Genomic DNA, 20402 nt, shown 5'->3' on the forward strand with positions numbered 1-20402 from the left:
CAGGTTCGTTACACCGATGCCATAGAAGAACCATTTGTAGTTCCACAAAGAACCATTCAGTCAAAGGTTCTTTAAAGAACCATCTCTTTCTTTCACCACAAAGAAGCTTTTGTGAAACAGAAAGGTTCTTCAGATGTTAAAGGTTCTTTATGAAACCATTCTGGACAAAAATGTTCGTGGAGCACCTTTATTTTTAAGAGTGCATGATCACTCCTCACATGTAGAGGGGCCTTTTAAATGAAAGTAACAAAGTAAATCAATGACAATCGATTAATATGATTACAGACATCCACCTTCCATTAACTACTGATGGTTGGTAGAAACCTCCGTCTAGAAAGCAGAGCAGCGTTCGCTCTTATCCATGGGAGGCTTTCGCCCAACGTTGAATCTGGGTTTGAACGAATGCTCTGATATCAGCTGATTTATTTCGTTCTGCTTGTAAGTTGCCAGTTTTTGAGTGAGCCAAGGCGCTTTGGGTTCACCCACTGCTCCTTGAAAGTATCTCATACACGCCCGGCCTATTAAATACACAACCTCTGCAATGTTCAACAAGACACAGACTCCAGACACGGCCAGCATGAAGATAGTGAAGATGGTCTTCTCTGTAGGACGCGACACGAAACAGTCCACTGTATTGGGACAGGGATAGGAGTCACACTTCACGAGACGCACCATCTTGATATCCGGATAGATCACGTAAAAAATGTACAAGAAAACCACCTCGAAAACGATGCGGAAGACGATGCTTATCATGTAGGTCCACCACAGAGCACCGGTGATCTTGAACTTCTGGCTCTTGATGTTCTCGAAGTCCTTGGCGCTGCCGCGGCCGGAGATCTTGAGGATCTTCTTCTCGACGTGCCGGCGGTGAGCGACGTGCATGGCCACCAGCAGGGCCGGCGTGGACACCAGGATGAGCTGCAGAGCCCAGAGGCGGATGTGTGAGATGGGGAAGAACTGGTCGTAGCACACGCTGTTGCAGCCGGGCTGCTGGGTGTTGCAGGTGAAGCCCGCCTTCTCGTCGCCCCACACGCTCTCGGCCGCCACCACCAGCACCATGATCCGGAAGATGAAGATGACCGACAGCCAGATGCGGCCGATGCCTGTCGAGTGCCTGTTCACGCCGCTGATCACCGCGTAAAACGATGCCCAGTTCATGGTGGACTCGAGGACTGCAGAGAAGAGGAAGCAAATCTGTTTCATCAAGTTCAATCTTTTATTCTTACTGCATTTGTTCTTTTGAAAGTCTTACTTACTATTACTATTATAATAACAATAAATTATGCATAATTACATGCAAGTAACCCTAAGCCAAACCCTCATCCTTACCATAACCATATAGTAAGTACATGTAGTTAATTAATATTACTCAGTACTTAAATGTATAATTACACTGTAACAAGGACACCTTTAAATAAAGTGTAACCGAATATTACTTACTCTTAATAATTATTTATTCTTACTGCATTTGTTCTTTTGAAAGTCTTACTTACTATAACTATTATAATAACAATAAATTATGCATAATTACATGCAAGTAACCCTAAGCCAAACCCTCATCCTTACCATAACCATATAGTAAGTACATGTAGTTAATTAATATTACTCAGTACTTAAATGTATAATTACACTGTAACAAGGACACCTTTAAATAAAGTGTAACCGAATATTACTTACTCTTAATAATTATTTATTCTTACTGCATTTGTTTCTTTTTAAAGTCTTACTTACTATTACTATTATAATAACAATAAGTTATGCATAATTACATGCAAGTAAGCTAACTGAGACTTGTTAAAGCACTTGCGTATCATTGCTCTTTTGTTGATTCTGATTGCTTCCATTGTCCTCATTTGTAAGTCACTTTGGATAAAAGCATCTGCTAAATGACTAAATGTAAATGTAAATGCAAGTAACCCTAAGCCAAACCCTCATCCTAACCATAACCATATAGTAAGTACATGTAGTTAATTAATATTAATTAGTAAATCTTTGGTTACACTTTATTTTAAGGTGTCCTTGTTACAGTGTAATTATTCATTTAAGTACTAAGTAATATTAATTAACTACATGGTTAAGGTTAGGATTAGTGTTACCTGCATGTAATTATGCATAATTTATTGTTATTATAATAGCAAGTACATGTAACATGTGTAACAAGGACACCTTAAAATAAAGTGTTACCAAATCTTTTAATAAAATGTTTGAAATGAGTTGTTAACAAATACAAATATTGTGCCTGTTTTTGAAAAACATACATACAATTTCAAAAATAAAGCTTCTTTATGCATGCAGTACTAATTAATTCCTAGGCTACTTTTTTCTTGAAGAACTAAAAGTAAAGTAAGGAATTACTCTTAATTTTACTTAAAAATTAGGTAACATTTATTTTAAGGTGTCCACGTTACATATACTTACTATTATAATAACAATAAATAATGCATAATTACATGCAAGTAACCCTAAACCAAACCCTCATCCTTACCATAACCATATAGAAGTACATGCAGTTAATTAATATTACTCAGTATTTAAATGTAAAATTACACTGTAACAAGGACACCTTAAATAAAGCCTAATCAAAAATTACTCTTAATAATTACAGTTACTTCTGATGGAATTACATTAAATATTCTAGTCTATAGAACAATTGGTAACACTTCAGCATATATAGGGACCAGTTCGTTATATTAACTAGTTGCTTATTAGCATGCATTTTATTAAGAAATTGGCTGTTTATTAGTACTTATAGCACATATTCTACATGACCATATTCTTCATCCCTAATCCTACTCAATACCTAAACTTAACTACCTTACTATTAATAAAAAGAAAATTATTAGTTTATTGTCGCAAAACTCATAGTTACTGTTTTGTTAATAGCAAGAATCGGACCTTCAAATAAAGTGTGACCGAACAAATCTATATAAAACAATAGTGGATTTAACATCTAATGTTAAAATGTAACTATGTTTTTAATGTAACCTTTTCCCTTTAAATACATGGTCAGTTCAAGAATAATTTATGCAAAAATTATTTCTTTGAAAGACTTAAAAGAGCAGTTTCATTTCCATCCTTGTATTGTTCAAATATGGCATTTAGAAAGTAATTAGTGCAGTAATCTAAAGACACAAATGTAATTAGTAGCTAGTAATTAATAACTTTTTTTCAAGAGTAACTTAATGTTTTATTGCCTTACAGAGAAAATACTATTACATAATTATACATAAAATGTGGAAAATAGTCACAATAAAGGGTAAAAAGTTGAATACTTTTGACTGGTAATGTGCATAACCTATTCAGATATGTCATACACAACATGACTAAAAAAACTTTTAAACTTCCAATTACACAATATTCAATATTACGGTAAGCCCAACAAACAAAACAATAAAATGCTAAACCATAAATATTTTCAGACACCAAATTCTGAATCTGAATAATAGTTTACCAGGTTCAGCCCGTGAGAAAGCAGCTTATGCTGTACCAGCTCCAAACATGAAGAACAACAGACAGGGTTCTTGGCATTTGGATACTTGGTTGACTAAAATAAAAAAAAGAGTTGTGGTTAATTTGAGCTGGTTAAGAGCTTGGGCGATGGTCTAGCACCACATGTCGTCACCTGACACAAGACAACCTGGCCAATAGCAGGCTTTCGGTTGGCCCACACAATTACTCCACATATACACTAATACGGGATATTACTGTGATCAGAGATCAGAGCAGTTCAGTGCATCTGTATAAACTACATGACCGATCTGAAGTCTCACTTGCAATAAGGATTTCAATTTTACAATGTGCTCCAAAAATAACTGAACGAGCACTGAGCAGTCAAATGAACATTTCCAAGTTTGATTATGGAGAATGAAAAAGCGATTTACCTTCAGCTGTGATAATAAACAGACATTTCCAGGAAACAGCTAATGGCCTCGCTAAAGATCAGCATGCCCTTTGCAAATGCAAAGGATTTACGCGCTACTAGCCACAACCCTGCACCATGGCTGTCATATGCACTTATATAACCCATTTATACACAATGCGGCTCTTTATGGAGGCTAACAAGACTCTTCAGAATTCAGATCAAATGCCTTGATTTCCACCCACCCGGGGCAGAAGAAAGAATCTGTGTGGACACAATGAGCAGCAACATTATTCATTGTGCCTGGCAGAGAGAGGAAATGAGGGGCGTTTCGGAGCCGCGCTCAATTTATCAAACACAGCACAATTTATCAAAGGAGGTCGAGTTATCAAGAAATAACACTGTCAGGTTTTTGTGTAATTTTTCCAGGTTCAAACACTGGTGAAATCCTTCAGATTCTGTGAATGGTGTGTTTGAGAGTTCTGATCTGAAGATGACACACAGGTAAAACAGTTCTTTGAGCACTTCTGTGTTTTGTTGAATGGCTCAAACATTGGCAGGTGAGTTCAGTCAACCAGATCTCACAGGACAACAACCATTTCACAAGGTGGCGATTTCATATGAATTTCTACGTATTGTATAAAAATGCATGATTTTCAGAAAAAGGTAAGCATGAAGGACCACCTCTAAACTGTGTTTCTGCAGGTGTTACAAAGGTCTTTGAAAGTCTTAATTCCACCCTATACAAATTAAGGCCTTAAAAGGGTCTTAAATCAGAGCAGAAAGTCTTTCATTCTTACAGTCATGCTTTCCAATACAAATATATAAACATCCTTAAATCAAGATACATTTACTTGAAGAATGAAACAATATTAAGTTAGTTTATGCTTAAAATGAGTACAAATATCCATCACAGAAAACGCACTTGAGAAGCAAAATTGACTCAAGTTTTATCTTAATTTTTAGATACATTTGCACTGAAAAACAAGACAGAAATACAAAGAAAGAGCATCACGCTTTTGCAGTGCGATCAGAAGGTACAGTGAAAGTTATTTTCATATTCTAGTTAGGCTTTTTGGTAACACTTTAGAATAGGGAACACTTATTCACTATTAACTACGACTTTCCCCTCAATAAATTCCTAATTTGCTGCTTATTAATAGTTAGTAAGGTTTTTGTTAAGTTTAGGTATTGGGTAGGATTAGGGATGTAGAATAAGGTCATGTAGAATAAGGCATTAATATGTGCTTAAGTTGTACTAATAAATGGCTAATATTCTAGTGATATGCATGCTAATAAGCAACTAGTTAAGAGACCATAAAATAAAGTGTTACCGGCTTTTTAAAAAATTAATTTAAAAGTATTTTCTAATAGAATTTATTCTAACAATTACTTTTAGAGAACATATTGACGTACTGTGTTCCCATTCATTTTTTTCACAAAATTTTGTATACCTGGTTTTAAAAAAGTTGTGTTTTAAATAGTTTTTATATTTATTCATTGCCATCATGTTTGACACCAACATATAAAGTATTACAATAATAAAGTCTTGTTGAAATGAAGGCATGAACTGTCTCTAGACCACTAAAAGATAGAAAGGATTTAATTTTATGCATATCGCTAAGCTGGAAAAAACTAGCTCTGACAACTAGGTCTGAGTTTATTTGATTGTCAAATTTTAACTCTGAATAAAAACAACACCCAGGTTCTTTACATGAGTATGGATATTTGCTTGCAAGGGTCCTAAACTAGAGGACAGGCTGTTAACCAAATTGGGAAAGCCAAACAGAATGACTTCAGTCTTGTTTTCATTTAACTGGGGAAAATTATCACCCATCCAGCTTTTGATGTCGTTTACACAAGCAAGCAAGTGACTTTGACCCAGGTTTTACTGGCACACACAACTGCATCTGCATAAATGTGATATGGGACCTTGTGAAACTCAAAAATGTAACGAAGAGGGAGCATATATAAAGCAAACAAAATCGGGCCAAAGATGGAGCCCTGTGGCACTCCACCAGTAAGAGGCAGGCCATGAATGAGAGGGGCATCTCCACAGAGAAAAGTACTCAAACCAATCAAAGGTTGAATCACAGATACCAACCTCAGTTTTTAACCTGTTTAAAAGAATGCAGCGATCTACTGTATCAAACGCCACACCAACAGTACAAAAACTGCACAATTTCCAGAATCCACAAATAGTAACAAGTTGTTAAACGCTCTAAACAAGGCCAACAAGAGCAAGTGGTCGATCTTAAACTAGACACTATGTTCAACAACTCAGAGTGCGAGATAGGATGGAAATTTGAAAATTTTATCTGGACTCGAAGGACAACTTTGTACAAACAGTCTTTATTCAGAATTTGAAACATTTAGGAGAAATAGCAAACCACATAACCTGAAATAACACAAACCATGAGCTGAGGGCTTAAATACAGACTGAGTATAATCAACAGAAAACAGAACCGGTGTGTTAATTGACAACAAAGGAAACTAACGATAAATTAACATAGGAAACAGAGAAAACAAAAACAAAACAGACTATACACGTTACAGCTCAACAGACGCCTTTTACACATGCTGTAGTTTGAGAAGGCAGATGCAATTTTAAACCAGGGTTTTCACATTTTGGCCCTTGAGATAGTTAATGGCTCCTCAGTTGTTAAAGTTTACTCCTTAAATTCAGTTTTCATAATGTTCCTCATCTCTAAACACAACTGTTTTTTCCAGCAATGCAATCTCAGGCGTCACTTCTCCACACGTCAGCAGTCTGCTGGATATGAGGGAGAGAAAGGTCTGTGCATGAATCAGGAACTGTAGAGTAGGCGGTGTACAGTAACAATGTGAATATGTCCCTTTCAACTCTCATCATCTGTGCATTCACTCTGTGTGTGGAAAATATGAAGCGCACGGTCCACATTCCTGCAAAGACATTTGAGCACATTTACTGTAAATTGTTGTTCTTGTCTGATCATGATGTGGCATGTTGTTATTATTAATTCGTCTTCTTCAAATTAAAGTTCTTTGTAATATGGAAACATGCTAGTTTAGGCCTACTGAAAAATCATCTTTACATCAGCAGAAGAAACATGGCAGCAGTTCACTCAGCGTCAGTGTCTTCTGTCTTGTGTAGTTCTGATGCTCCAATAACATGTACTGACATCCTTCTCTGAGGAATGCATTTAAAACAACCAAATGACATTTTACGAGTTCACACTTACATATAATTAGCTAGAGTATAGTAATGTGTATTTGGCGAGTATGGTAATGCATAGTTGCCGTGCTGTCCGGGGAAGGGCCCTGAGCTCGGAAATGGCCCGAACCCTAGAGTACCCCCCAAAAAGCAATCGGGTGTTGGACAGCTGCCAGACTAATACCCCCCGAAATACGCACTGAGATCTGGCGGGGCTGGTTTCGAGAAGTCGCCTGTTTGGCAGGCCGAAAGAGCCTACGTGCTCCGTGGGAGCGGCTTGTGGCATCGGATGGGTAGGCCCCACCGGCCGTTTGTAAGGACTGCGTGGTTGGGCGCCCGGTCGGAAGGGCTCGGACCGATGTTCAACGGTGTGCTCACTGCGTTGGAACGGGTGAGCCCAACCGGCCGATGGAGGAGGAGCAGCGTAATTGGCCCTGACCAGGAGGGCCTGAGTTGCCTTGAGTGGGGCAGCTCACGGAGTCGGCGTACGGGCCCCGCTGGCCGTCAGCCCTGGCTAATCAGAGGACAGAGGGTGAGTAGCTGACCGAGAGGGCCCATGAAGCCTCTGATTGGATATCAAGACTCCGGACATCGGACGAGTGGGTCCTATCGGCTTGGCAGGTAAAAAGAGTTAGGGACGTCCGACAAGGAGAACTCTCGCAGCATCCGATGGGAGATCGAGACTCAGGACATCGAACGGGTAAGCCTCGCCAGGCGGGGGGAAAAGATGTGAGGTTAGGCTGAGAGGATTCGGACAGCGTTCGGCGGTGGGACGAGACCCATGGCATCGGATGGCTGGGCCTCGCTGACCGTCGGACGGAAAGGTAAGGTTGGGTGGCCGGGAGACTCTCTCCGACGGGAGATCAAGACTCACTATGTCGGACGGGTAAGTCTCGCCGACCGTAGGATGGAAACGTTAAGTTTGTCTGGCCGGGAGGCTCTTGCCGGCGTCCAATGGGAGATCAAGACTCACTGCATTGGACAGGTAAGACAGAAGGGTAAAGTTTTGTGGTCGGGAGGCTCTCGCTGCATCCGACAGGAGATCAATACTCACTGCATCAGATGGTTAAGCCTCGCCGGTAGGCAGACTGAAAAGCCGAGATTGCTTGACCGGACGGCTGTTGTAGCATTCGACGGTGGTTCGATACTCGTGGCATGAGTGGGTAATCATCACCGGTAGTTGAAAGAAAAACATATCCTGAAGGCTCTTGCCATGTTCGAGTTCAATACTTGCAGACTCGGACAGATGAGCTTTGCGGGTCATCGGATTGAAAAGGCGAGGTTTGCAAGATCAAGACTCACAGTGTCGGACGGGTAAGCCTCGCCGAGCATAAAACGGAAGGGCAAAGTTGAGTGGTCGGGAGGCTCTCGCCGGCATCCGACGGGAGGTCAGTACTCACGGCGTTGGTCGGGTAAGCCTCGCCAACCGTGTAATGGAAAAGGTAAGGTTGTCTGGCCAGGAGGCTTTGCGGCGTCTGACGGGAGTTTGGTACTCACGGCATCAGACGGGTAAGCCTTGCTTAACTGGATGGATTTGGGCGTGAATTGAGATGTGGAAATGGGATACTGCTGTGGTGGAGATTAGGTTAGATGGTTTATTGACCAATGAGGGACTGGTGGGCTATTTTGATGTGAAACTGGTTAGTTCTGATGTAGCTTTGGAAAGCTTCTGAAGACCATCTTCCTAAAGTTGGGATCTGCTGCTTGGAGAGGCCTTTTTGGGCTGCTGATGTTGCTGCCCCGATGCGAAATGAGTGACTGGAGAAGTTTTTAGCTGGCATGCCTGACGATTTCAGGATGGATCTGAGGTGTTTTTGGAACCAGAAGCGACTGATGGGTTTTTTGGAGTCGTCTAAAGAGGTTCGAGGGGGGATTTGGCCTGGGAATTCCTAAGGCGGAGGTACTCGAGAATGGACTGGTATGGTTGGATTGGAGAAGAGAGGTTGAAAATGTAGATGACATGACCTTTCTTAGCCATACATCAGATTGTGTAAAAATTGGATGCCACTTAGGTAACCTTTGATGGACCCGACTTGGAGGCCCTTGTCGCTGTTGAGGAATAAGATAAATGAGGTGATTGAGAGTAGAGAAAAATCAGGGAACGGCATTGTTGTATGAGAGGTGGAATGACTTGAAACTTCTCCATGCTGTCACGTATGACTGGAGGGTTCTAGGAGAAACTGCTTGGAGGATAGTGTCGAGTGATGCGTTGAGGAGGGGTTTTAACAGGTGAGTTACGGGAAAATTAATTCTGAATAGTGAGGTACTGGAGTTGGGAATTGGTCCGCCTCTGGAGCCAACGTCCTGAATTTCTGAAACAGAAAGCGAGACAGAGAGTCAGCAATTTGGTTTTCTGAACCTGGTACATGTTTGGCAATTATTATGAATTGGTCGCATGCTGAGATCCATATTAATCGTCTTAGGAGAGGCATGAGGGCGGGAGAATGAGAACGGCCTTTATTAATACACTGAACAACTGCTTCATTGTCGCAATGCACTAAGATACTTTTAGAAGCCCATTCGTTCCCCCATAAGAAGGCTGCCACCACGAGGGGGTAAAGCTCAAAAAAGGCTGAGGACTGAGGTGAGCCATGGAGACGCGAACCAACGACCTTGGTAAAAACCTCCGAAGCCGATTGAGGGAGCTGCGTCTGTAAATAGTTGGATGTCAACGGGAGACGAAACAAGGTTATTATAGAAAAGAGAAAGGCCATTCCACTTTGAAGGTATCACTTTGAAGGCAGAAGTGATGTCTATTTTTGCAAGCCAGGCTCCTCGACCCGCGATTTTAATCAATTCGACTGCCTGATCTATGTTGTGGTACCTGAGAGAAAATTTGTCGAGGGGGATCAAGCTATTGATGCTTGGGACTGTGGAATTATGAGGTGATGACAGATCGATAATTAGGCGTTTTTTACCCGAAAATTTTCTTGTAGCCACTCCATTGGAGCTGACACGAAACACTTCGAAGGGGGGTTTGTCGAAAGGCCCGATCATGAAGCCTGATTTGACTTCTTTTTTGATAATGTCATCTACGACGTCGGGCTCAGCGTGGGCGGATTGGAGGTTATTGCAGATGAAATTTTGGGAAAGTGCGCATTCGACGTCGGGGCTAAAACCGACAGAGGCCGGACAGAAGATAATTAGAGAATTCTTTGTCTGGATGGTGGGCGAGTTCGATGGCCAAACGAGAAATGTTCAAGGGAGTCGATAGGTAATTTTTATATTTTTTATTCACAGCTTTGTATACTGGACAAACAATGCGAGCGTGAGCTCCACAGCAAAAGCTACAGATGTGAAGATAGCGGCAGCGCTGTCTGTTGCATCTCCCGGAATTAAACGCGATACATGGCTGCCTGTCCGCTGCCGATGTTGCTGTTTGCTCCAGGTCTGAGTTCACGGCAGTTGCGGATCTTGGGATGAAGCTGGAGGATTTCACGGAGATGGGCTCTGGGCATGGGATTATGGAGGGATTAATTCATGGGCAAGTCATGGTGGAGTGAGCGACTGACCGACCTGCAAACCGCACACAAAATGTTCCTGCAGCCTAGGAACACCCTGCTATGGAGATCTGGATCGAGTGCGCCCCAGTAATGGCACTGGTTCCATTGTGCGACTCGAACTATGCATTTTGTGGAAAAAAGTTTGTGGTATGTGAAAAAATGGCCCCCTCCACAGGACCACGCGAGCTCGGCTATGATTGCCAGGTAGTCATTGAGTTCGCATCGCCTGTGAGGGAAGGTTGAACAAATGATCTCCGTGAATCAGCTGAAAGCAATGGAGAACTCAGAAAAAGGAAGTATTCGAGATGAAAGAGGGTTTTGGTTCTTTAAAGTGACTGAAAAATCCCCGCAGTCTATCTGTCGGTTAGAGTCAGAAGTGGGCATAAGAGAAAGTAGTGAGGAGAGATCTACGTCCGCACCTGCTAATATCTGCGCTCTGATGTTGTGAGCCACTTGGGGAGGTTCAGAGACGATAGCGTTTGGTGGGACGGGCATTGGAGGAGCGAGTATTGTGGTTTCGCTTGGAGGAGAGAGCTGTAGGGGGCTGGGGGCGGGGCTGTGTTTGACAGCGCTTGCTTGGGCTGCGAGCCCCGAGCTGGAAGGGGCGGGCTGCGGGGCTGTGTTAGGCAGACAGTGGGGCCATCAGCAAGCCTGGGCCACGGTTTGATGCCCGCGGAGAGCTGGGCCTTGTGCTGGAGGAAGGTGGAGGAGTCTGGCAAGGCGTGACCAAAGGTTTTTTTGCTTATTAGCAGCCTTTGGGGCTGGGGTGGCTTTTGGAGAGAAGTTAGTTGGTTGCAGATTTTTGTACAAGTCATATAACTCTGCTTTGTTTAACTTGTGTGAAGGCTGGACGTCGGAGTTGGTCAGCGTTTGCCTCAGACTCGACATGGTCCACTTCCCTATGGGCGGAATTGTTGACCCGGTTGAACAGTAGGAAGACGCCGGGGAGTCGGCTGGGGTTCTCGCTGGAGGTGGCGAGTGTAGGCCTAGGCGTCTTGGGAGGCGGGTGGCTACTCGACCCGAAGAACGCCCACGAGATGGAGTCTGGGGCTCGATTGCGTTGCTATGCGGGGAAGGAATGGTCCTGGGGCTGGCTGGCTGTGGCGATGGGACCGGAGGAGAGTTGGACTCATCTCCAGACAAAGAAGTTTGTCTCTGTGACATGTTGGTAACGTTAGACCAGGGGTCGGCTCTTTCATCCCTCTGCGGTGGCTCCCTGTAGCGTGGGTGTACAATATGAGGAGGAGGTGTTCCCCCGACTTTTAATACAACCTAAACTCTTCCCCTGTACTTTTTCTCTGTCAAGTGTGTTAAAGTAGAGGTTATCAAGGGCCAATGTGAATAAATCTAGATTTAAATTAAAAGAGAAAAGATAGTCACGTCGTTTTGGATACGTTTTATTCATATCCAAAACGGTGTGAACATCACAGAGCGCTGAACACTCTCACGCGCTGAATATTTCATTCATACTCAAAGCCTGAGGGCGCTCTTGCGCAGAAAGTCCAAAACGGACTCATATGAGAAGTAATAATAACGTGAAGACGATATGGTTTGTGTTTTTCAAGTCTTCTCCAGGTAATAAATATGAATTATACAGTGGTAATTGACAGCATTAATTACAGTACAGAAGCTGTAAAATATATTTTCTGCCTAATTCTGTGATAAAAATGGAAAAAGTGTTTGTAGTGTATATATAGCTACTGATTGTACAATCATAACCATAAAATTGTCATTAGTAAAATATTTATCAAAGATATTATAGAAGACAAATTATTATTGTCCAGCAGTGTATTTTATTTCCTAGCCAATTAAAAGAGATAATATATATATATATATATATATATATATATATATATATATATTTTTTTTTTTTTTTTGTCAATTAGGCTATACATACATAAATAAATATAATAATAATAATTATTATTATTACTACATTTGACATTTCTGTCCCCCTCACTTCTGAAATGATTGCTACTCCCCTGCCCTGTAACATAACTGAATATAAAACTTTAGCTATATGCCTTATCTTTATTTGGGCATCAAATATTTTGTGGCTCCACGTGAATTTTTATTCAGTGGGAAAGGGGCCAAAATAGCTCTTTTGACGTTGAAGGTTGCAGACCCCTGCGTTAGAAGGACGAACCAAATGCTGATTAACCGTCAATGGATAGAGGTATGTCAGCTGTGTGTTGATTAACTTGAGTGCGCTGCTCTTGTGTTAATTAGGCTAAGTATCTGATGTGCTCCTCCCGAACTTTAATAAAACATTATTAATATGCGGGTCATTCTAGAATTGGGGGTACATTTCACGTCTTCGAGTTATTTTTCGCGTTATTTTTCAAAAACAAAAATTTCACTGAATCAGTTTTGAGTTATAACACAATTTATATTAAGCTATCACCAAAGACAATGATTTTATGTATATTAAGGGACATTTTGTCTTGAAAATAATAACTGAAAGACTGCCACTACACCTGTTATTGACTGTCTTCGCCTCCTGATTCATACATTCAGCTTGAATCATCATGAAATAATCTGTCTAATTTTCACATTTTTGTGTTTACTCTGTTAAGTTACATAAACAATTGCATAAAATATCAAATTTTTGGAATATTTGTAATTTCATTAATAAAAAAAAATACATTTTGTGTCTGTCCCTACGTTCTCGTCAACTCTGTTACGTCAGTTATAAAAAGGCATAAAAATCTTTAAAGCATTCATAGAAAAAACATGTGACTTGCACCAAGTGATGTCACTTCCTTTGATAGGAATCTTTGGAAAGCATTGATGTCTTCATTCTTTATTCCCATTAATTTGTACAAAATGTTTAGGATACACCAAAAGTAGATTAATTATTTGTCAAATCTGTTATTGTGATTTTTGCAGTGAATCTCTCATTCACTTTTTAAAAACAATAATATGATGGAAATCGTTAAAATTCTGTTTTAGACATGCCATGTGGTATCTGGTTTGAGGGTTAGCATCTTGAGCTAAAGCACAAATGGTGGAAAATGTCAACTAGTTTTTAAAAAAGTTTAATGATAACAGAGTTGACAATGAGTAACAGAATCAAATGTTACCAATCACATTTAAGTATTTTGCATTATTATTATGTTTATTTTGGATTCTGGGTCATTTTACTGTAAATGATACATTTGTTTTACATCATTACAGGCTAAAGAAATTGAATTACAGGTAAATTAACCTCTCAGCAGCAGAAAGGCAAGGGCAACAGAGGGCACAGCAACATGCTGACCCTGTCAGGGAGGCAGAAAATAGACAGAGACAGATGACACAAAAGGAAAAAAAGCACCACTACTCAAAATTAATGTTTTGCTCTAATGTTTATGAATACTAATGTAAACACATGGCTACAAAGTAAATCTAACATTCTTGCAAACTGCTATTCCTTGAATCAAGAGCTCTGTCTTTTATGTCTATAAAAAACCTGCATAGTGCACATTTAAATACTAAATAAAGACATATGCATGGGCAGAAATTGCCAATAACTGATTTGCATGCCCAGGGTGAGAGAGCAAAATGTCATTTTATTTTCCAGATCTTTGGACACATTAAGTTAATTTTCAATTACATGAAAGATCTGTAATTCACATGTATTTTATCAAATTAAATAGTTGTTACATTTAAAATGGTTTCAGTTTCAGAATCTGGCAAAAAATGCTGCTGTTTTTGGTCTTTTAACTACAGGTGGTCAAATCTGTTTTGTGTTGTCAACTCTGTTACCATCAATGTCAACTCTGTTTGTTTAAAGTTTTGCATTAAAAATGATAATTATATGTGTTTTATTGTTAATAAATTGCTCAGAAGCTAATTAGCCTAAATAGTACTACTACTACATGAAACTTTAAAGAATTTCATTTATTTTTAAAGCTATGATTAGAGAAAATACACACCATGTTGGCAACTTTTCAATTAAACAGGTTGATATTTTTATCTATATATTTTTAGGTTTAAAGTTGAATTAATGGATTAAGAGACAGATGTTCTTCTAGGGAGGACAGGGTTTTAAATTGTGTTACATTTGTCAACTGTATATGTTTGACCCAATTTGTCTACAACAGAGTTGACAGATTTTTCTGTTAGTACATTGATTTTCAGAATAAATATTTTAAATCTTACAAGTTTAAGATCAGCAAATATAGAAAATATTAAATTTAAAGTTTGTTCTATGAAAATAAAAAAAGTTTAACCAAAAATAAAATCCTATTTTTTTGTTTTCTTTCTCAGCTTGAAATGTACCCGCAATTCTAGAATGACCCGCGCATCTGTTTCTGCAAATAATGTGAACTTTTTGCTTCTGAAAGACTGTCATGAGGAGAACTGCAAGAGCGTTTAAAAATGAAACGTACATTTCTGTTATATTGTTGTTTAATTGCTGGTTTTTACATGTTTGTAGGGATTTTACAAAGTAATTGTTGCACAAACTGACTGCTGGGGACGTCCCTCCCAGCCAGGTGCACCAGGTGAAGCTGAGATACTAATCAACAGAGCAAAGACAGTCAGTGTACAGCAGCAGCGGAAAGCAGCACTGAGAAGTGGCAAACTTGCCATTACTTGGACTGAAGCAAGCTCGTTTGTGCAGAATTAAGCCCACTACAATTAATGGAGATGTAACCCGTGAGCTTTCATACTTTTCTTTTCAATTTTTTGTTTATTGCAAGTTGTCTTGTTCTAAGAATATATTTGAACATTATTGGTTTGTTTAATGGCTTAAATTTTTGCCAGTGATTGTTTACATATATGTTCAGATTAAAAGCTATAAGTGTCAAATTTTTGAAGTCATCAAAATTTTAAAATCAGTTTATTTACTGTGAATATCTGCGGCCTATTTACATGGTCTGCTTTATGGTAATTTAAAACTAAGCATTTAAATCCTGTGTGCTAAATCCTGGCTGTATTTGATTTTATCTACTTCTGCTTGCTCTTAAAGTGGTGTTTGTATTTGTTTAAAGGTTTTTCACCTGACTGATTGATTGACCGAATGAACACCGCATCAAACTTTCAAAATCAAAAAAAGGGAAAAGGAGAGCAGAAGTGTGGTCAATGAGTGAAATCCAGTTGAAATCTTGTTTCAAGTGGGAGAGTTCTGCACATTGACAACCTTGCAAAACAGTGAGAATTCACTTGACCGTAATATGAAAATAACCATAACTAATAACTAGATTTTTGAGTAACTTCCCCAACAAAGCTCAGCACAGAGCAGTGTGTAACATGTATAGAGTTACACACAAAAATTGTGGCTAAGGGAGCAACTGTATGAAACTATTTCAAAGACATACATATTTATTGGCAGATTTGCAAAAGACAGCAAATATTGTAAATCAAACGTGCAGGTTTTCTAACCAGGCACTGAACAGAGTAGCCATTAACAGGCCTTTCAGCACTTCATGAACAGACAGTGTCTCTTAAGCAGCACTCCAAGTGCATATTTACATGTTCATGTCAAACGTTTTAAAAGTGTTAATGTGCTCCAGAGTAAAATTACAGTAAAGTTTGCCCAGTCAGAGTTAACAAACAAAGAACAGTACATATTTCAGTATTCTTCCAAAGGAACAACAGAACACACAAAGTCAACTCTAATATTCTTAGAAATAAGGCATGCTTCTATTTTACAATTCCTGGTTATTTTTAATTATGAATCATCTAAACCAAAAAGAACACATTCTACAGCGACGAAAATCACCAAATATTTTCTATAATACAAACCATCTTGTAACAATGTACAGTGTTCACTAACTATGCAAAAACAAACAAACTGAGACTATGAGATGTGCTTAGTTACAGTAGATATAGTGAAGTATGTATAAGGTTGTACAGTAATGATGAAAGACAAAAGCATGTAGGTTTGCTGATCGCTGTGAACATTATCTCCTGTTGTGACTGTAACAGGAGATCAGATACTTCTCCCACTGTAACGACTGCCGTCTGGTTTGTTCTGGGACGTCACCTGAGAAATCACATCATACATCTTACTATAAAGAGTTACTGTCCATTGTGTTATCTACCGGTCATGTGATGCTTGTCACTCACTTCTTCTCTTCAGGCCCCTGGGTTTGTTACATTCATGAATGGCAAATCTATTCTGAGCAAGTCTCACAGACAGAGAGTCTCCTCTCCTGAGAGAATCAAACACAAACACAGATATTAGAAATTATTATTGGTTATAAACTGCTGAGACTGTGAATCCAGGCAAACACACCTCAGTCAAATCTAAAGAGAAAAGCCTCACTTGATGCAGACCAGTGAGCAGAGCATCATTACAACATTACAGGTTCACACTGCAGGATTCAGATCGCTGCTCTTCTCACACTGCACGACGGTCTGGAGTATCATCTCACTGCTAAACTACACGACAGATCGCTGACGGGGCACACATTACACAACTTCTCAATAGGAAGAATCACAGACAACTCCATCTGGTCTACAAACATTAACTACACAAGCTCACACGAGACTAGACTTCGTCCTGTTAAGAAGCTTGTGATAAATGTTGTTTGTCTGCATTTCCAGTCTAAACATTTTACACTGCAGGACTGAGTCACGACTGCTGCAGATATTTAGCATATATCCACCATCTCACAGGCATCGGTGTGCTTTTAATAACACACACTACACGACTGTCTCACACACAAACAAGCATTACCTCATAGCACCAATCTTTCCCTTTTCCATGAAGAGTTCAACCAAAACTACTTCTTCTGGGTAAAGCCTGGCATAAAGAGTCTTGTTCTGCACTTTACTCTTGAACCAGCTGATCGCTTCAAAACACCATGTTTCTCCATTCACTGGCCTCACCTGTAACACACAAGTTAAAATACAGCTTAATGCATTCAAATAAATAAATAAGCCCTACAGTAATATTAGTAGAGTCACCCACATTCACCAGAGAGACCTGCAGCGCTTGCACAGGTTTGGATGCTGCTTCTCCACACAGTTCCTTAACATCCCAAAGAGAGACGCAAACAACATCTCCATAGTCAATCCTCCTGACCTCCACCTTAATGTCTGTGCAACCTCTGCTGCTGGGCCCTACAATAATCATCAATACTTCATCACTGACATCAAAACAGTTACAGAGTTACTGCTAAAACTACAAATGAACCGTTCACCTAAAAATGAGCTTTCAGTTATCATGCAGTAACTTATTCACACCTTTGTTGAAAGCATCAGGAAAGAAAGTGTTTGACATGAAATCATGAAATAAAGTCTTAAATGACACGGATAAAGGGTGAGGATAATGAAAGACTGATTTTTGGGTGAACTGCTGATTTAAAACAGCTTTATCTGACCTCGACTCATCTGACAGATTCTGATGATCTGGCCGCGGCTCCACATCTCTTGCTTGAGAAACCAAACCATGACATAAACTCCAACGTCTGGGATGAGATTCATCTCCGCAAAAGATCTGCTGCTATTCCTTCTGCTTAATCATAATGAAATCAGAAAGAGAGAGACATCAGTACTAGAACTGCACAGTAATAAAGAATAAAGATATGCCATAGTACTTCACCTAAAAATGTGAATTTGCTGGAAACACACTCATCCTCAGACCATCTAACATGTAGATTAGTTTATTTCTTCATCAGATTTGGAGAAATGTGTCGTTCCATCACTTGCTCAGTAATGGATGCTCTGCAGTGAATGGGTGCCGTCAGAATGAGAGTCCAAACAGAGAAATATGCACAGATCAAGCATCATTTACAATCTAAAACAGCTCTAAACAAATGTGTGTCTGGATGACACATTTTGGTGACTGTATTTTGGTTTATAGATAAAACATATTGATGGATTTGTTTCTTGCAAACACACAGTTTTGACTGGAGTGGTGTGGATTATTGTGATGTTTTGGACTCATTCTGGCGGCACCCATTCACTGCAGAGCATCCATTGCTGAGACACTGATGCAGAGACACATTTCTACAAACCTGATGAAGAAACAAACTCATCTAATCTTGGAAGGTCTGAGGTTGAGCACATTTTCATCAGATTTTCATTTCTGGGTGAACTACTCCTTTCACTACTTACAGCATGATTTCAGAGAGTTCACAGAGATTTGTGTCCTTGTGTTGGATGAAGAACTTGTTGGGGTTAATAATGTGGCTGATAACAACTGGCATCTCCTCAAATCTGCGACTCTGAAACTCTGGGACTCTGACATGTTCAGCGTGGTCATCTTCAGCGCGGTCAGTCAGCGTGTCGGGGCTCTGACCGTCCTTCAGACGCCACGATTCTTCTGCTGAGGGACACACGCTTCGGCTCCAGAGATCAGGAACTTTACAGTCATCTTGGAAATTAAAATCTGTCGTTTCATTTGGGAACGGCTCTGGCAAGGACTGATCTGTATCTGAGAAAATATCCCCAGTGTCCCACAGTTCAGTGTTTGTGGCAATCATCCAGTGGTAGGAAACATCAGCGCTGCTCTCTTTCTCTGCAAACATGGGTTCAGATACGTTCTCCTCAGAAAAGCTCTTATTCTGCCGGTTCTCCTCAGCACCGGTCAAAGCCACGGCTCTCTGATCCACAGACGCTGCTGCGCTGATGTTTTGTTGCTGCATCAGATCAAATGAAGACTCGGTTATGTTTGGCCTGTATTTGACTTCATCAGCTGATGACAGAAGTTTTCTGCTTGTTTTCAGAAAGTGAATGAGTTGAGAGCTTGACAGCTTCTGATGGTGAATTTGGTCATTCCAACGTTTAGCTGAAATAGGTGTTTTGGGTTTGGATGAATGTGATTTGGGGTGAAGAGCTGATTTTGACGGCCTCTCGCAGGTTTTCTCTGATTCATGTTGATCTTCTGCAAACACTTCAGGCTGTTCTTGATCAAAAACATTCAACATGTGTCAGAACAGAGCTGCTGCAGGCATTTTTACTCTCAATTCAGATAAAAGTACTTGATTTGTGGGATGTTTAATGCTCCTTTTATCATTTAAGCAATTATGAACCAGGGCTATGATGAAATGAAATAAATGAGACTCTCCAGATATTTAAATGTAGGAACAAAAACACAAACTCACTTTCTCAAAGACAAGTGCAGCTGATTGAGAAGCAAGTCTGAGCACTTTTCATATTCTTTATCCCGTCTGAAGCACTTTTGTTTCAATCTATAAGAATAATCAGCCTATAGTTTAAAGTTAAAGATATTTAACTTTGCATCATAAAACATGAAGTCAAAATCTGTTTCATCATATGTTGGGTGTTGTGTCTTCATCTCAAGGTTTTTAATGGCACATGAATGAAAATGTAAGTAATTATCAATTACCTTTGCTTTGGTTGAGACTTGTTGAATTTGTGCTGGACAGACGAAGTTCACAAAACTTTATTCCTGTTTAAAAAAAACAAAAGGTAAAGTTCTGACGCTGACATCAACCATTGAAAAGCATATCATCAACATATGAACAACAGCAAACATAAAACGATTGCATTTATCAAAACAATAAAATATCCACAATAAGCGTATTGCTCAGTGAAGGTCATTATCGCCTGATTAGCAGTAAAATAATACAACGACTGAACATGATTTACTATCAAGAGTTAACTAGCAAACTAGCAAAAACTTTCGTGTTAAAATACAAATGCTAAAATGTTCAATTATTTACCTTCTCGGTCAGTTTCTTCGTTTCTCTGGACTGAATTTAGAGTTAGCGCTCGTGCACGAAGCCACGGATGCAGTTATTAATGATCAGATAGAGATCAAGAAAAGCTCGTGCTGTGCTGCTGTTTCTAGAGACGAGCTTGGCGCTCGCGCCCCCAGCTGCAGGACAAACACTGCACCTGAGTTCAGCACGTGTTCAGCACAACTGCATTTTTAACGGTTTTAAGTAAG

The 20402-nt window shown here is 39.9% G+C and overlaps 1 protein-coding gene across 1 annotated transcript; it reads right to left on the bottom strand.

Moving 5' to 3' along the window:
* Positions 1 to 193: 193 nt before the first annotated feature.
* Positions 194 to 20360, bottom strand: gjb1b (gap junction protein beta 1b). Its single transcript, XM_058797564.1, has 10 exons — positions 20176 to 20360; positions 19839 to 19901; positions 19594 to 19680; positions 18605 to 19394; positions 17869 to 18002; positions 17457 to 17608; positions 17223 to 17374; positions 16610 to 16695; positions 16446 to 16526; positions 194 to 1247 (listed from the first exon to the last, which is right to left on the bottom strand). Exons 4-10 carry the CDS (start codon positions 19132 to 19134, stop codon positions 331 to 333), a joined length of 2052 nt encoding a protein of 683 aa, XP_058653547.1. The 5' UTR covers positions 19135 to 19394; positions 19594 to 19680; positions 19839 to 19901; positions 20176 to 20360; the 3' UTR covers positions 194 to 330.
* Positions 20361 to 20402: the final 42 nt, after the last annotated feature.

The sequence above is a fragment of the Onychostoma macrolepis genome, chromosome 14, assembly GCF_012432095.1.
Source record: "Onychostoma macrolepis isolate SWU-2019 chromosome 14, ASM1243209v1, whole genome shotgun sequence".
In the NCBI taxonomy this organism is placed as follows: domain Eukaryota; kingdom Metazoa; phylum Chordata; class Actinopteri; order Cypriniformes; family Cyprinidae; genus Onychostoma; species Onychostoma macrolepis.

Bases quoted from the DNA above. Each gene is read 5' to 3' on its own strand.
- gjb1b (XM_058797564.1), bottom strand. From the start codon at position 19,134: ATGCAGCAACAAAACATCAGCGCAGCAGCGTCTGTGGATCAGAGAGCC. The intron at 17,609-17,868 runs GTCAGATAAAGC...TGATTATTGTAG, and splicing joins AATCTGTCAGATGAGTCGAG to GGCCCAGCAGCAGAGGTTGC. The intron at 17,375-17,456 runs GTGGGTGACTCT...TGTGTGTTACAG, and splicing joins TGCAGGTCTCTCTGGTGAAT to GTGAGGCCAGTGAATGGAGA.